Here is an 18,377-nt window from a genome sequence, read left to right as displayed (position 1 = left end):
CCTTGGACAATTTTTGTTGCAAACAGTTCCCGAAAACACAAACTGGGAATAAAAAATAAATATATATATATAAATACATGCTTTTTCCTCTAGCGCGTTGAAATTAGAGCAAATTCCGCAGCACAACTGTTGTGCGGTGAAACTCAAACGGTTTTTTTTGACCCTCGACGCTTTCCATCGGAGGGCTGGTCCCAAAACAAACTCAGCTGTCACAGAGTTGAATGACAAAACGAAAGTTCTCCACTTCACTGCAGTGATTATATAAGCTAACATGCTAGCTAGCTTTGTTTATACAAACATGACAGTGACAGCCATAGTTTTGTATAATTAAAGAAAGAATACGGCTGTAAATCCCATGGGTACTTTCAAAAATTCGTAAGTAACTTAATTTTTTTGTTGTCGATTCACTAGTTAGCTAGGCTTAGCTAATGGGAGTTAGCTAGAGAGTAGTGTGCTTCTGGATGGGACAGCTAACGTTAGTGTAACAGTATCGACTTTACGTCCGTCCCCTCGCCCCGACCCTGGCTCGAACCAGGGACCCTCTGCACACATCGACAACTGACACCCACGAAGCATCGTTACCCATCGCTCCACAAAAGCCGCGGCCCTTGCAGGTCTCAGAGCGAGTGACGTGACCCATTGAAACGCCACTAGCGCGCACCACCGCAAACTAGCTAGCCATTTCACATCTGCTACATTAGCAAGCTACATTTCGTGCTTTTGTTAAATGTAATAGCAAACCATGTATTTTTTGTTATCGAGTAGGTATAACGTTACTACTGTAACTGTATCCTATACCGTTAAATGCATATTTGCTTTCGATTTAGCTTTGGTATCATAGCTAGTTGTACTTTATACTGCAAATCTGAGTTATATGAAATATACCTGGGGAACAAAGACGTGAACCTGATCATTGCAAAAACAATTTCTTCCTCCTAGATTGGATATTGACAGTAATTTACAATAGATGCCTTAAAATGGAGACGCCCCAGTGATGATGGAGGACCAGAAGAGGTACTGTAACCTCACACACACTCACACACTCACACACCACACACACACACACTCACACACACCACACACACTCACACCCACCCACACACCACCACACCACACACACACTCACACACTCACACACTCACACACTCAAACACCACACACTCAAACACCACACACTCACACACCACACACACACTCACACACCACACACTCACACACACCACACTCACACTCACACCCACCAACACACACACACACCACACTCACACACACCACACACACACACACACACACACACACACACCACACACTCACACTCCACACTCACACCACACTCTATGGTGCGGTTACAAGGCCAAGGGTCTGTCTCTGGTTCTGCGACTGTAGTGACAGAGTTGTCTGTCTGTCTGTCTGTCTGTCTGTCTGTCTGTCTGTCTGTCTGTCCCTCCCCTTCAGCCCCGTGAAGGAGGAGAGCTCCAGAGAACGAGGCCTGCTCCACTTATGGAGAGGCTACAGCAGTAGTGTTACCCCCGAACGGGTGCTTCTGTCCCGGCCAGTCCTCCAGGCTGCCCTCGGCATCAGCCATGGTATCCTCCTGGCCGAAGGTGAGACTTCTCTTTGGATTCTAATAAGATAAACAGCTCTTTCTACGACCTTTTAAATGCATAATGCTTTTTTTTTTTATAATGAGTTATAACGATGACTAAGCCTCCAATACGTAGCGTATAGATTTGAATATTGAGTCAGATTTCCACTGTATTTCATCCGTTACACATAGAAAATATACTTGAAAAGGTGTAACTTATACCGTTTGGGATAACCTGATGAAGATTACTGTATACCTGCTCTCTTCACCATCCTATCTATCTCCAGGTGGGCTGGTGTACAGCTTCGGGGACCTGACATGGCGCCAGGGCCTGAGGATTCCTCCTACTTACCCTCTCCTTGAGTCTGTCCTCTCTGGTCAATGTGTTGTGTCTGTAGCTGCAGGCTCCTTCCACTGTGGCGCCGTCACACGGGAAGGGGCTGTGTACATGTGGGGAGAGAACTCCTCGGGGCAGTGTGGTCTGTCAGAGAGACGCCTGGTCCCAGATCCTAGCCTCGTCAGTATGGTGGACTCTGAGGCTGTCCCTCCACAGGTGATGTATCTGTTTTGTCTTATTTTCATTACGAAACACCAAAATTATAGAAAACATTTCAGACATCTTTGAAAACAACAGATAGAACAATGACAATAGCCGTGTTTCCATCCAATTGGGGACCGATTTTCACGCAAATATTAAAAAAATCTGCATATAAATAATATGCGCATATTCCCACCAGTAATGTGTTTCCATATTTTTTTTAAATGAACCTTTATTTATCTAGACAGGTCAGTTAAGAACAAATTATTATTTACAATGACGGCCTAGGAACAGTGGGCTAACTGCCTTGTTCAGGGGGCAGAACGACAGATTTGTACCTTGTCAGCTGGGGGATTCGATCCAACAACCTTTCGGTTACTGGCCCAACGCTCTAACCACTAGGCTTCCTGCCGCATAAAAGTGTTTCCTTTGCCATTTCTCACATAGTACATTTTCCACAAGAAGATCCTTATTTAGCGTATTTTGTTTTGTCGACATTTGTAAGTTTAACGACAAATTAGCGGTTTCCATCAGGCCTGTCGTAAAATGTTTATCCGACATGTACTCGCATAAAAAGGCTGGCTGGAAACCTGGTTAAAGTTCTGTCTGTAAATTATGTATTCTTCTGTCTATATTGTACCTTTATTTAACTAGGCAAGTCAGTTAAGAACAAATTCTTATTTTCAATAACGGCCTAGGAACAGTGGGTTAACTGCCTTGTTCAGGGGCAGAACGACAGATTTGTACCTTGTCAGCTCGGGGATTCGATCTAGCAATAACCTTTCGGTTATTGGCCGAACGCTCTAACCACTAGGCTACCTGCCGCCCATCCCGGTATTCGGTCGGTCTATTCTGGTGAAGCAATAAGGCATGATAACCCGGGGATTGTCGCGTGAATAACTTCTGACAAAGTGCTGTTGTTAGGCCTGAGGCGAAGCCAAGGGCCGGAGGAGTTATTCACGATAATTCCCGGGTTTAAGTGCCTTATTGCTTTTATAAAACGGTTGGTAACATATTAAAAGAAGATTAACAACATGTTTTCATTAAACTGTATTTTAATAAGTACATTTGTTTCATTTAACCACCATACAAAATAGTTTGGCCAAATGGGCTGGTCGTTCATTCTGAGATTCTGTAGTTGCTAGCCAAATGGGCTGGTCGTTCATTCTGAGATTCTGTAGTTGCTAGCCAAATGGGCTGGTCGTTCATTCTGAGATTCTGTAGTTGCTAGCCAAATGGGCTGGTCGTTCATTCTGAGATTCTGTAGTTGCTAGCCAAATGGGCTGGTCGTTCATTCTGAGATTCTGTAGTTGCTAGCCAAATGGGCTGGTCGTTCATTCTGAGATTCTGTAGTTGCTAGCCAAATGGGCTGGTCGTTCATTCTGAGATTCTGTAGTTGCTAGCCAAATGGGCTGGTCGTTCATTCTGAGATTCTGAAGTTGCTAGCCAAATGGGCTGGTCGTTCATTCTGAGATTCTGTAGTTGCTAGCCAAATGGGCTGGTCGTTCATTCTGAGATTCTGAAGTTGCTAGCCAAATGGGCTGGTTGTTCATTCTGAGATTCTGCAGTTGCTAGCCAAATGGGCTGGTCGTTCATTCTAAGATTCTGTAGTTGCTAGCGAAATGGGCTGGTCGTTCATTCTGAGATTCTGAAGTTGCTAGCCAAATGGGCTGGTCGTTCATTCTGAGATTCTGAAGTTGCTAGCCAAATGGGCTGGTCGTTCATTCTGAGATTCTGAAATTGCTAGCCAAATGGGCTGGTCGTTCATTCTGAGATTCTGTAGTTGCTAGCCAAATGGGCTGGTCGTTCATTCTGAGATTCTGTAGTTGCTAGCCAAATGGGCTGGTCGTTCATTCTGAGATTCTGTAGTTGCTAGCCAAATGGGCTGGTCGTTCATTCTGAGATTCTGAAGTTGCTAGCCAAATGGGCTGGTCGTTCATTCTGAGATTCTGTAGTTGCTAGCCAAATGGGCTGGTCGTTCATTCTGAGATTCTGTAGTTGCTAGCCAAATGGGCTGGTCGTTCATTCTGAGATTCTGTAGTTGCTAGCCAAATGGGCTGGTCGTTCATTCTGAGATTCTGTAGTTGCTAGCCAAATGGGCTGGTCGTTCATTCTGAGATTCTGAAGTTGCTAGCCAAATGGGCTGGTCGTTCATTCTGAGATTCTGAAGTTGCTAGCCAAATGGGCTGGTCGTTCATTCTGAGATTCTGTAGTTGCTAGCCAAATGGGCTGGTCGTTCATTCTGAGATTCTGAAGTTGCTAGCCAAATGGGCTGGTCGTTCATTCTGAGATTCTGTATTTGCTAGCCAAATGGGCTGGTTGTTAATTCTGAGATTCTGAAGTTGCTAGCCAAATGGGCTGGTCGTTCATTCTAAGATTCTGTAGTTGCTAGCCAAATGGGCTGGTCGTTCATTCTGAGATTCTGAAGTTGCTAGCCAAATGGGCTGGTCGTTCATTCTGAGATTCTGAAGTTGCTAGCCAAATGGGTTGGTCGTTCATTCTGAGATTCTGAAGTTGCTAGCCAAATGGGCTGGTCGTTCATTCTGAGATTCTGTAGTTGCTAGCCAAATGGGCTGGTCATTCATTCTGAGATTCTGTAGTTGCTAGCCAAATGGGCTGGTTGTTCATTCTGAGATTCTGTAGTTGCTAGCCAAATGGGCTGGTCGTTCATTCTGAGATTCTGAAGTTGCCAGCCAAATGGGCTGGTCGTTCATTCTGAGATTCTGTAGTTGCTAGCCAAATGGGCTGGTCGTTCATTCTGAGATTCTGAAGTTGCCAGCCAAATGGGCTGGTCGGTCATTCTGAGATTCTGTAGTTGCTAGCCAAATGGGCTGGTCGTTCATTCTTAGATTCTGTAGTTGCTAGCCAAATGGGCTGGTCGTTCATTCTGAGATTCTGAAGTTGCTAGCCAAATGGGCTAGTCGTTCATTCTGAGATTCTGTATTTGCTAGCCAAATGGGCTGGTCGTTCATTCTGAGATTCTGAAGTTGCTAGCCAAATGGGCTGGTCGTTCATTCTGAGATTCTGTAGTTGCTAGCCAAATGGGCTGGTCGTTCATTCTGAGATTCTGTAGTTGTTTGCCAAATGGTTGCTATGCTAAACAAAACAGTGGCATGTAGCTATGCAGGCTAGCTACTTCTCCTTTGCTAGCTAGCCCTACTAAAGCTAATACACAATCACGTCAAGCAGCTGAAAGGACAGCAAACGAAGTGCACTTTAGTTTGTTTTAATTTCGCTGGATATATCCATTATAATGATCCTGATAAATTAATTGGCCTGGATCAGAGAAGCAGTCTGTCTTGTCACATTCATATGCATGGGACAGTGCAGATCACCAAACAAACTGCAATATTGTTCCACTGGTCGGAGAGGCAGACAGCAAGGTTTATAGAAACCCCAACTGTTCCAAACCAAATTCCTGCCTAATTCCAAATTCCAAGGGAGATTATAAATTGACTGGCTGGGCTGTGGGATTGTGGTGCTATACATCCCTGCTATGAACCAATCAGCATCCAGAATCCAAACAACCCGTTTTTATAATTATTGTTAGACGATGACACCACCACTTCACCAGGTCAAATCCCCTGTACATCTAAACAGACTTGGTAATTGTGATTCTGTCCCTCCCAACAGATCATCAGGATCCTGGAGGTAACCTGTGGGGAGCAGCACACTCTGGCTCTGTCTGCCCAGCATGAGGTGTGGGCCTGGGGCAGCGGCTGCCAGCTGGGTCTGGTCACCAGTGTGTTCCCTGTGTGGAGACCCCAGAAAGTGGAGCACCTGGCTGGGAGGCACGTAGTTCAGGTGAGTGAGTGCTTCTCATTAGACATACATCTAGAGTTACCTCAGTCATTTCAACAATACATCTCAGTCAGTTCAACAATACGTCTCAGTCATTTCAACAATACGTCTCAGTCAGTTCAACAATACACCTCAGTCATTTCAACAATACACCTCAGTCATTTCAACAATACACCTCAGTCATTTCAACAATACATCAGTCAGTTCAACAATACACCTCAGTCAGTTCAACAATACACCTCAGTCATTTCAACAATACACCTCAGTCATTTCAACAATACATCAGTCAGTTCAACAATACACCTCAGTCATTTCAACAATACACCTCAGTCATTTCAACAATACATCAGTCAGTTCAACAATACATCTCAGTCAGTTCAACAATACACATCAGTCAGTTCAACAATACACCTCAGTCAGTTCAACAATACACCTCAGTCAGTTCAACAATACACCTCAGTCAGTTCAACAATACACCTCAGTCAGTTCAACAATACACCTCAGTCATTTCAACAATACACCTCAGTCAGTTCAACAATACACCTCAGTCAGTTCAACAATACACCTCAGTCAGTTCAACAATACACCTCAGTCAGTTCAACAATACACCTCAGTCATTTCAACAATACACCTCAGTCATTTCAACAATACATCAGTCAGTTCAACAATACACCTCAGTCAGTTCAACAATACGTCTCAGTCAGTTCAACAATACACCTCAGTCATTTCAACAATACACCTCAGTCAGTTCAACAATACACCTCAGTCATTTCAACAATACGTCTCAGTCAGTTCAACAATACGTCTCAGTCAGTTCAACAATACACCTCAGTCATTTCAACAATACGTCTCAGTCATTTCAACAATACGTCTCAGTCATTCCAACAATACGTCTCAGTCATTCCAACAATACGTCTCAGTCAGTTCAACAATACGTCTCAGTCAGTTCAACAATACACCTCAGTCAGTTCAACAATACACCTCAGTCAGTTCAACAATACATCTGTCAGTTCAACAATACGTCTCAGTCAGTTCAACAATACGTCTCAGTCATTTCAACAATACACCTCAGTCAGTTCAACAATACATCTGTCAGTTCAACAATACACCTCAGTCATTTCAACAATACGTCTCAGTCAGTTCAACAATACCCCTCAGTCAGTTCAACAATACACCTCAGTCAGTTCAACAATACATCTCAGTCAGTTCAACAATACACCTCAGTCAGTTCAACAATACACCTCAGTCAGTTCAACAATACACCTCAGTCAGTTCAACAATACATCTCAGTCAGTTCAACAATACATCTCAGTCAGTTCAACAATACATCTCAGTCAGTTCAACAATACACCTAAGTCAGTTCAACAATACATCTCAGTCATTTCAACAATACATCTCAGTCATTTCAACAATACATCTCAGTCATTTCAACAATACACCTCAGTCAGTTCAACAATACACCTCAGTCAGTTCAACAATACACCTCAGTCAGTTCAACAATACGTCTCAGTCATTTCAACAATACATCTCAGTCATTTCAACAATACATCTCAGTCATTTCAACAATACATCTCAGTCAGTTCAACAATACGTCTCAGTCAGTTCAACAATACGTCTCAGTGGCTGGAGTCTTCGACCATTTTTCGGGCCTTCCTCTGACACCGCCTGGTATAGAAGTCCTGTATAGAAGTCCTGTATGGCAGGAAGCTTGGCCCCAGTGATGTACTTGGCACTACCCTCTGTAGTGCCTTGCGGTCGGAGGCTGAGCAGTTGCCATACCAGGCGGTGATGCAGCCAATCAAGATGCTCTCGATGGTGCAGCTGTAGAACGGGACGGATAGGGTTATATATCTCTCAGTCATATCTATCTCAGTCAGTTCAACAATACACCTCAGTCAGTTCAACAATACATCTGTCAGTTCAACAATACATCTGTCAGTTCAACAATACATCTGTCAGTTCAACAATACATCTGTCAGTTCAACAATACATCTGTCAGTTCAACAATACATCTGTCAGTTCAACAATACATCTGTCAGTTCAACAATACATCTGTCAGTTCAACAATACATCTGTCAGTTCAACAATACATCTGTCAGTTCAACAATACATCTGTCAGTTCAACAATACATCTGTCAGTTCAACAATACATACTGTACATAAAAAAAAATGGAGGATTTAAAAGCCAATATAATGAAGTCCGACTGACTTGTTTCCGTTGTGGTCCAGGTGGCGTGTGGAGGATACCACAGCCTGGCCCTGGTACGACGCTTCCCTGCACAAGACTCTCAGTTCCCCCGGCCGACAGCTATTGAAAAGTGTGCCCAGTGCAACCAGCTGCTCTTCTCTATGGTGGATAAAGATGACCATGTCATCATCAGCCACAGCCACTATTGCCCCCTAGGGATTGAGATGGCTGATAGCAAACCAGGGAGCTGCTCGAGATCCAGACAGGCCTCCCCAGCCAGACAGGCCTCCCAATCTAGACAGGCCTCTCTATCCCAGAGACACAGAGCCTCAGCCTGCCCGCTCTCTCAGACAGTCAGCCTTGATCTGGGCCTTGACCCAGACCTAGCCCAAGACCCAGACCCCATTATAGGCCCAGAATACCTATTTCCTGGTGACACTGACAGTTCTCTCAGAGAGTCTGGCTCCAAAGAACAAACTAACCAAGAGGATACTGGTACCTCTGACCTTCAAAGACAAGGCCCTGGGACTCTGACAGAGACAGACAGTAACTCGGCTCGAACACAGGCGAGGAGGAAAACCTCATCTCCAACCGACGAGAAGGAACTGAAGGAATACCTCAAGAGAACGTCTGATCACATCCTGTCTGAACAGAATGACAATAACAACACAGGGAATCCAATCACCTTAGCCAATCAGACAACAGGGGATTCGCTCACCTTAGCCAATCAGACAACAGGGGATTCACTCACCTTAGCCAATGAAACAGCAGAGGATTCACTCACCTTAGCCAGTCATAGCTCAGGAGATCTACTCACCCTGGTAAGTCATGTCCCAGGACAGTGCCTAAACGGTGACCTACCTGATCAAGACCAACCTTCTACCTTAACACCATATCTTCTACCACAATCTACAGACGACACCACCATGGCATCCAGCCTATCATGTTCACTACTAGAGAACTACACGGGTGCCTTAGGTATGGAACATACCTTAGCCTTAACGGGCCGTGCTGCCTCAGCCTCACCCTTCGAGGTAAACACCCCTTTAGGCATCGGCTCCACCAGCAGCCTCTGTGACTCATCTAAGAGTGAAGGGTGTATCCCAGTCGCAGGGCTGTGCGAGGCTCTGTCTGGGCCTGTCATGGCATACAGGAAGACCAACCAGGAAGTGCGTCTCTGTATGGAGGAGGACTCCTTGCAAGGGAAGAAATGCTCCAGTCTGACTGATATCCTGCTGGAGGAGGTCACAGAGGGGAGTAGACGGCACTCACTACCTCCTCTCCTCTCTCATGGTAGGTGTGGTCACCACCTCCTCTCCTCTCTCATGGTAGGTGTGGTCACTACCTCCTCTCCTCTCTCATGGTAGGTGTGGTCACTACCTCCTCTCCTCTCTCATGGTAGGTGTGGTCACTACCTCCTCTCCTCTCTCATGGTAGGTGTGGTCACTACCTCCTCTCCTCTCTCATGGTAGGTGTGGTCACTACCTCCTCTCCTCTCTCATGGTAGGTGTGGTCACTACCTCCTCTCCTCTCTCATGGTAGGTGTGGTCACTACCTCCTCTCCTCTCTCATGGTAGGTGTGGTCACTACCTCCTCTCCTCTCTCATGGTAGGTGTGGTCACTACCTCCTCTCCTCTCTCATGGTAGGTGTGGTCACTACCTCCTCTCCTCTCTCATGGTAGGTGTGGTCACTACCTCCTCTCCTCTCTCATGGTAGGTGTGGTCACTACCTCCTCTCCTCTCTCATGGTAGGTGTGGTCACTACCTCCTCTCCTCTCTCATGGTAGGTGTGGTCACTACCTCCTCCTCTCTCATGGTAGGTGTGGTCACCACCTCCTCTCCTCTCTCATGGTAGGTGTGGTCACTACCTCCTCTCCTCTCTCATGGTAGGTGTGGTCACTACCTCCTCCTCTCTCATGGTAGGTGTGGTCACCACCTCCTCTCCTCTCTCATGGTAGGTGTGGTCACTACCTCCTCCTCTCTCATGGTAGGTGTGGTTTGAAACCTGGTGATCCCAAGACACCACCAAGGCCAGCAATTCTGTCACAGTGATTCTTGGGGGTTTTGTTGCTTCTCTCACCATCCTATCCTATATATAACCCTATCCGTCCCTACCTATATATAACCCTATCCGTCCTATCCTATATATAACCCTATCCGTCCCTACCTATATATAACCCTATCAGTCCCCTACCTATATATAACCCTATCCATCCTATCCTATATATAACCCTATCCGTCCCCTACCTATATATAACCCTATCCGTCCTATCCTATATATAACCCTATCCGTCCTATCCTATATATAACCCTATCCATCCTACCCTATATATAACCCTATCCATCCTCTACCTATATATAACCCTATCCATCCTATCCTATATATAACCCTATCAGTCCCCTACCTATATATAACCCTATCCATCCCCTACCTATATATAACCCTATCAGTCCCCTACCTATATATAACCCTATCCGTCCTATCCTATATATAACCCTATCAGTCCACTACCTATATATAACCCTATCCATCCCCTACCTATATATAACCCTATCCATCCTATCCTATATATAACCCTATCCATCCTCTACCTATATATAACCCTATCCATCCCCTACCTATATATAACCCTATCCATCCTATCCTATATATAACCCTATCCGTACCCTACCTATATATAACCCTATCCATCCTATCCTATATATAACCCTATCCATCCTATCCTATATATAACCCTATCCATCCTATCCTATATATAACCCTATCCATCCTATCCTATATATAACCCTATCCATCCTATCCTATATATAACCCTATCCATCCTATCCTATATATAACCCTATCCGTCCTCTACCTATATATAACCCTATCAGTCCTATCCTATATATAACCCTATCCGTCCTCTACCTATATATAACCCTATCCATCCTCTACCTATATATAACCCTATCCATCCTCTACCTATATATAACCCTATCCATCCTCTACCTATATATAACCCTATCCATCCCCTACCTATATATAACCCTATCCATCCCCTACCTATATATAACCCTATCCATCCCCTACCTATATATAACCCTATCCATCCACTACCTATATATAACCCTATCCATCCTCTACCTATATATAACCCTATCCATCCTATCCTATATATAACCCTATCCGTCCCCTACCTATATATAACCCTATCCATCCTCTACCTATATATAACCCTATCCATCCTATCCTATATATAACCCTATCCGTCCTCTACCTATATATAACCCTATCCGTCCTATCCTATATATAACCCTATCCATCCTATCCTATATATAACCCTATCCATCCTCTACCTATATATAACCCTATCCGTCCTATCCTATATATAACCCTATCCGTCCTCTACCTATATATAACCCTATCCGTCCTATCCTATATATAACCCTATCCGTCCCCTACCTATATATAACCCTATCCATCCTATCCTATTTATAACCCTATCCATCCTCTACCTATATATAACCCTATCCGTCCTATCCTATATATAACCCTATCCGTCCTCTACCTATATATAACCCTATCCGTCCTATCCTATATATAACCCTATCCGTCCCCTACCTATATATAACCCTATCCGTCCTATCCTATATATAACCCTATCTGTCCCCTACCTATATATAACCCTATCCGTCCTATCCTATATATAACCCTATCCATCCTATCCTATATATAACCCTATCAGTCCTCTACCTATATATAACCCTATCCATCCTATCCTATATAACCCTATCCATCCTCTACCTATATATAACCCTATCCGTCCTATCCTATATATAACCCTATCAGTCCTCTACCTATATATAACCCTATCCATCCTATCCTATATAACCCTATCCATCCTCTACCTATATATAACCCTATCCATCCTCTACCTATATATAACCCTATCCATCCTATCCTATATATAACCCTATCCGTCCTATCCTATATATAACCCTATCCGTCCTATCCTATATATAACCCTATCCGTCCTATCCTATATATAACCCTATCCGTCCCCTACCTATATATAACCCTATCCGTCCTCTACCTATATATAACCCTATCCATCCTCTACCTATATATAACCCTATCCATCCTCTACCTATATATAACCCTATCCATCCTATCCTATATATAACCCTATCCGTCCTATCCTATATATAACCCTATCCATCCTATCCTATATATAACCCTATCCGTCCTATCCTATATATAACCCTATCAGTCCTCTACCTATATATAACCCTATCCATCCTATCCTATATAACCCTATCCATCCTCTACCTATATATAACCCTATCCATCCTCTACCTATATATAACCCTATCCGTCCTATCCTATATATAACCCTATCAGTCCTCTACCTATATATAACCCTATCCGTCCCCTACCTATATATAACCCTATCCGTCCTATCCTATATATAACCCTATCCGTCCTATCCTATATATAACCCTATCCGTCCCCTACCTATATATAACCCTATCCGTCCTATCCTATATATAACCCTATCCGTACCCTACCTATATATAACCCTATCCATCCTCTACCTATATATAACCCTATCCGTCCTATCCTATATATAACCCTATCCGTCCCCTACCTATATATAACCCTATCCCTACCTATATATAACCCTATCCGTCCCCTACCTATATATAACCCTATCCATCCCCTACCTATATATAACCCTATCCATCCTATCCTATATATAACCCTATCCGTCCTATCCTATATATAACCCTATCCGTCCCCTACCTATATATAACCCTATCCCTACCTATATATAACCCTATCCGTCCCCTACCTATATATAACCCTATCCGTCCTATCCTATATATAACCCTATCCGTCCTATCCTATATATAACCCTATCCGTCCCCTACCTATATATAACCCTATCCGTCCTATCCTATATATAACCCTATCCGTCCTATCCTATATATAACCCTATCCGTCCCCTACCTATATATAACCCTATCCGTCCTATCCTATATATAACCCTATCCGTACCCTACCTATATATAACCCTATCCATCCTCTACCTATATATAACCCTATCTGTCCTATCCTATATATAACCCTATCCGTCCCCTACCTATATATAACCCTATCCCTACCTATATATAACCCTATCCATCCCCTACCTATATATAACCCTATCCATCCCCTACCTATATATAACCCTATCCATCCTATCCTATATATAACCCTATCCGTCCTATCCTATATATAACCCTATCCGTCCCCTACCTATATATAACCCTATCCCTACCTATATATAACCCTATCCGTCCCCTACCTATATATAACCCTATCCGTCCTATCCTATATATAACCCTATCCGTCCTATCCTATATATAACCCTATCAGTCCTCTACCTATATATAACCCTATCCGTCCACTACCTATATATAACCCTATCCGTCCCCTACCTATATATAACCCTATCCGTCCCCTACCTATATATAACCCTATCCGTCCCCTACCTATATATAACCCTATCCATCCTCTACCTATATATAACCCTATCCATCCTATCCTATATATAACCCTCTCCGTCCCCTACCTATATATAACCCTATCCGTCCCCTACCTATATATAACCCTATCCGTCCTATCCTATATATAACCCTATCAGTCCTCTACCTATATATAACCCTATCCGTCCACTACCTATATATAACCCTATCCGTCCCCTACCTATATATAACCCTATCCGTCCCCTACCTATATATAACCCTATCCATCCTCTACCTATATATAACCCTATCCATCCTATCCTATATATAACCCTATCAGTCCTCTACCTATATATAACCCTCTCAGTCCTCTACCTATATATAACCCTATCCGTCCTATCCTATATATAACCCTATCCGTCCTCTACCTATATATAACCCTATCAGTCCTCTACCTATATATAACCCTATCCGTCCTATCCTATATATAACCCTATCCGTCCTATCCTATATATAACCCTATCCGTCCACTACCTATATATAACCCTATCAGTCCTATCCTATATATAACCCTATCCGTCCTATCCTATATATAACCCTATCCATCCTATCCTATATATAACCCTATCCATCCTCTACCTATATATAACCCTCTCAGTCCTCTACCTATATATAACCCTATCCGTCCTATCCTATATATAACCCTATCCGTCCTATCCTATATATAACCCTATCCATCCTATCCTATATATAACCCTATCCGTCCCCTACCTATATATAACCCTATCCGTCCTATCCTATATATAACCCTATCCGTCCTATCCTATATATAACCCTATCCGTCCACTACCTATATATAACCCTATCCATCCTCTACCTATATATAACCCTATCCATCCTCTACCTATATATAACCCTATCCATCCTCTACCTATATATAACCCTATCCATCCTATCCTATATATAACCCTATCCGTCCACTACCTATATATAACCCTATCCATCCCCTACCTATATATAACCCTATCCATCCCCTACCTATATATAACCCTATCAGTCCTCTACCTATATATAACCCTATCCGTCCTCTACCTATATATAACCCTATCCATCCTATCCTATATATAACCCTATCCATCCTCTACCTATATATAACCCTATCCGTACCCTACCTATATATAACCCTATCCGTCCTATCCTATATATAACCCTCTCCGTCCTATCCTATATATAACCCTATCCGTCCACTACCTATATATAACCCTATCCGTCCTATCCTATATATAACCCTATCCGTCCACTACCTATATATAACCCTATCCGTCCTATCCTATATATAACCCTATCCGTCCTATCCTATATATAACCCTATCCGTCCCCTACCTATATATAACCCTATCCGTCCTATCCTATATATAACCCTATCCGTCCTATCCTATATATAACCCTATCCGTCCTATCCTATATATAACCCTATCCGTCCTATCCTATATATAACCCTATCCGTCCTATCCTATATATAACCCTATCCGTCCTATCCTATATATAACCCTATCCGTCCTATCCTATATATAACCCTATCCGTCCTATCCTATATATAACCCTATCCATCCTCTACCTATATATAACCCTATCCGTCCTCTACCTATATATAACCCTATCAGTCCTCTACCTATATATAACCCTATCCGTCCTATCCTATATATAACCCTATCCGTCCACTACCTATATATAACCCTATCCGTCCTATCCTATATATAACCCTATCCGTCCCATCCTATATATAACCCTATCCGTCCCCTACCTATATATAACCCTATCCGTCCTATCCTATATATAACCCTATCCGTCCTATCCTATATATAACCCTATCCGTCCTATCCTATATATAACCCTATCCGTCCTATCCTATATATAACCCTATCCGTCCACTACCTATATATAACCCTATCCGTCCTATCCTATATATAACCCTATCCGTCCACTACCTATATATAACCCTATCCGTCCTATCCTATATATAACCCTATCCGTCCTATCCTATATATAACCCTCTCCGTCCTATCCTATATATAACCCTATCCATCCTCTACCTATATATAACCCTATCCGTCCTCTACCTATATATAACCCTATCCATCCTCTACCTATATATAACCCTATCCGTCCTCTACCTATATATAACCCTATCCATCCCCTACCTATATATAACCCTATCCGTCCTATCCTATATATAACCCTATCCATCCTATCCTATATATAACCCTATCCGTCCACTACCTATATATAACCCTATCCGTCCTCTACCTATATATAACCCTATCCGTCCTATCCTATATATAACCCTATCCATCCTCTACCTATATATAACCCTATCCATCCTCTACCTATATATAACCCTATCCATCCTATCCTATATATAACCCCATCCGTCCTCTACCTATATATAACCCTATCCATCCTATCCTATATATAACCCTATCCGTCCACTACCTATATATAACCCTATCCGTCCTCTACCTATATATAACCCTATCCGTCCTATCCTATATATAACCCTATCCATCCTCTACCTATATATAACCCTATCCATCCTATCCTATATATAACCCTATCCGTCCTCTACCTATATATAACCCTATCCGTCCTATCCTATATATAACCCTATCCATCCTATCCTATATATAACCCTATCCGTCCACTACCTATATATAACCCTATCCGTCCTATCCTATATATAACCCTATCCATCCTCTACCTATATATAACCCTATCCATCCTCTACCTATATATAACCCTATCCATCCTATCCTATATATAACCCTATCCGTCCTCTACCTATATATAACCCTATCCGTCCTATCCTATATATAACCCTATCCGTCCTATCCTATATATAACCCTATCCGTCCTATCCTGTATATAACCCTATCCGTCCTATCCTATATATAACCCTATCCGTCCTATCCTATATATAACCCTATCCGTCCTATCCTATATATAACCCTATCCGTCCTATCCTATATATAACCCTATCCGTCCTATCCTATATATAACCCTATCCGTCCTATCCTATATATAACCCTATCCGTCCTATCCTATATATAACCCTATCCGTCCTATCCTATATATAACCCTATCCATCCTCTACCTATATATAACCCTATCCGTCCCCTACCTATATATAACCCTATCCGTCCTATCCTATATATAACCCTATCCGTCCTATCCTATATATAACCCTATCCGTCCTCTACCTATATATAACCCTATCCGTCCACTACCTATATATAACCCTATCCATCCCCTACCTATATATAACCCTATCCCTACCTATATATAACCCTATCCGTCCCCTACCTATATATAACCCTATCCCTACCTATATATAACCCTATACCTACCTATATATAACCCTATCCCTACCTATATATAACCCTATCCATCCCCTACCTATATATAACCCTCTCCCTACCTATATATAACCCTATACCTACCTATATATAACCCTATCCGTCCCCTACCTATATATAACCCTATCAAAATAATTAATAGTATGCAGATGGTCTATGTACAGGTGCAGTGATCTGTGAGCTGCTCTGACAGCTGGTGCGTAAAGCTAGTGAGGGAGATAAGTGTTTCCAGTTTCAGTGATTTTTGCAGTTCGTTCCAGTCAGTGGCAGCAAAGAACTGGAAGGAAAGGCGGCCGAAGGAGGAATTGGCTTTGGGGGTGACCAGTCAGATATACCTGCTGGAGTGCGTGCTACAAGTGGGTGCTGCTATGGTGACCAGTGAACTGAGATAAGGCGGGGCTTTACCTAGCAAAAACTTATAGATGTCCTGGAGCGAGTGGGTTTGGCGACAAGTATGAAGCGAGGGCCAGCCAACGAGAAGGTACAGGCCTCAATGGTGGGTAGTGTATGGGGCTTTGGTGAAAAAACGGATGGCACTGTGATAGACTGCATCCAATTTGCTGAGTAGAGTGTTGGAGGCTATTTTGTAAATGACATCACAGAAGTCGAGGATCAGTAGGATAGTCAGTTTTACGAGGGTGTGTTTGGCAGCATGAGTGAAGGAGGCTTTGTTGCGAAATAGGAAGCCGATTCTAGATTTAATTTTGGATTGGAGATGCTTAATGTGAGTCTGTAAAGAGAGTTTACAGTCTAACCAGACACCTAGTTATTTGTAGTTGTCCACATATTCTAAGTCAGAACCGTCCAGGGTAGTCATGCTGGACAGGCGGGCAGGCGCAGGCAGCGATCGGTTGAAGAGCATGCATTTAGTTTTACTTGCATTTAAGAGCAGTTGGAGGCCACGGAAGGAGAGTTGTATGGCATTGAAGCTTGCCTGGAGGGTTGTTAACACAGTGTCCAAAGAAGGGCCAGAAGTATACAGAATGGTGTTGTCTGCGTAGAGTTGTATCAGAGAATCACCAGCAGCAAGAGCAACATCATTGATGTATACAGAGAAAAGAGTCGGCCCGAGGATTGAACCCTGTGGCACCCCCATAGAGACTGCCAGAGGTCTGACCAGCAGGCCCTCCTATTTGACACACTGAACTATGTCTGAGAAGTAGTTGGTGAACCAGACGAAGCAGTCATTTGAGAAACCAAGGCTGTCGAGTCTGCCAATAACAATGTGGTGATTGACAGAGTCGAAAGCCTTGGCCAGGTCGATGAATACAGCTGCACAGTATTGTTTCTGGATTTGGATGAAAGAGAAATGGGGGTGGCTTGGGCAAGTTGCTGTGGGGGGCGCAGGGCTTTTGACCGTGGTAG

General features: G+C 43.2%; 1 protein-coding gene across 1 annotated transcript in view; it reads left to right on the top strand.

Annotated features, from left to right (window-relative positions):
- Positions 1-218: 218 nt before the first annotated feature.
- The window catches only part of als2a (alsin Rho guanine nucleotide exchange factor ALS2 a), an 88,281-nt gene continuing 70,122 nt past the window's right edge, over positions 219-18,377 (top strand). Inside the window, exons 1-6 of the mRNA XM_036959503.1 lie at positions 219-375; positions 940-1,014; positions 1,456-1,604; positions 1,873-2,138; positions 5,757-5,927; positions 8,154-9,405. Coding sequence (XP_036815398.1) covers positions 995-1,014; positions 1,456-1,604; positions 1,873-2,138; positions 5,757-5,927; positions 8,154-9,405 — 1,858 coding nt within the window. The 5' untranslated portion in view covers positions 219-375; positions 940-994. The remainder of the gene's footprint in view (positions 376-939; positions 1,015-1,455; positions 1,605-1,872; positions 2,139-5,756; positions 5,928-8,153; positions 9,406-18,377) is intronic.

The sequence above is a fragment of the Oncorhynchus mykiss genome, chromosome 22, assembly GCF_013265735.2.
Source record: "Oncorhynchus mykiss isolate Arlee chromosome 22, USDA_OmykA_1.1, whole genome shotgun sequence".
Taxonomy (NCBI): Eukaryota; Metazoa; Chordata; class Actinopteri; order Salmoniformes; family Salmonidae; genus Oncorhynchus; species Oncorhynchus mykiss.
This window is presented reverse-complemented; position numbering and strand designations above follow the sequence as displayed.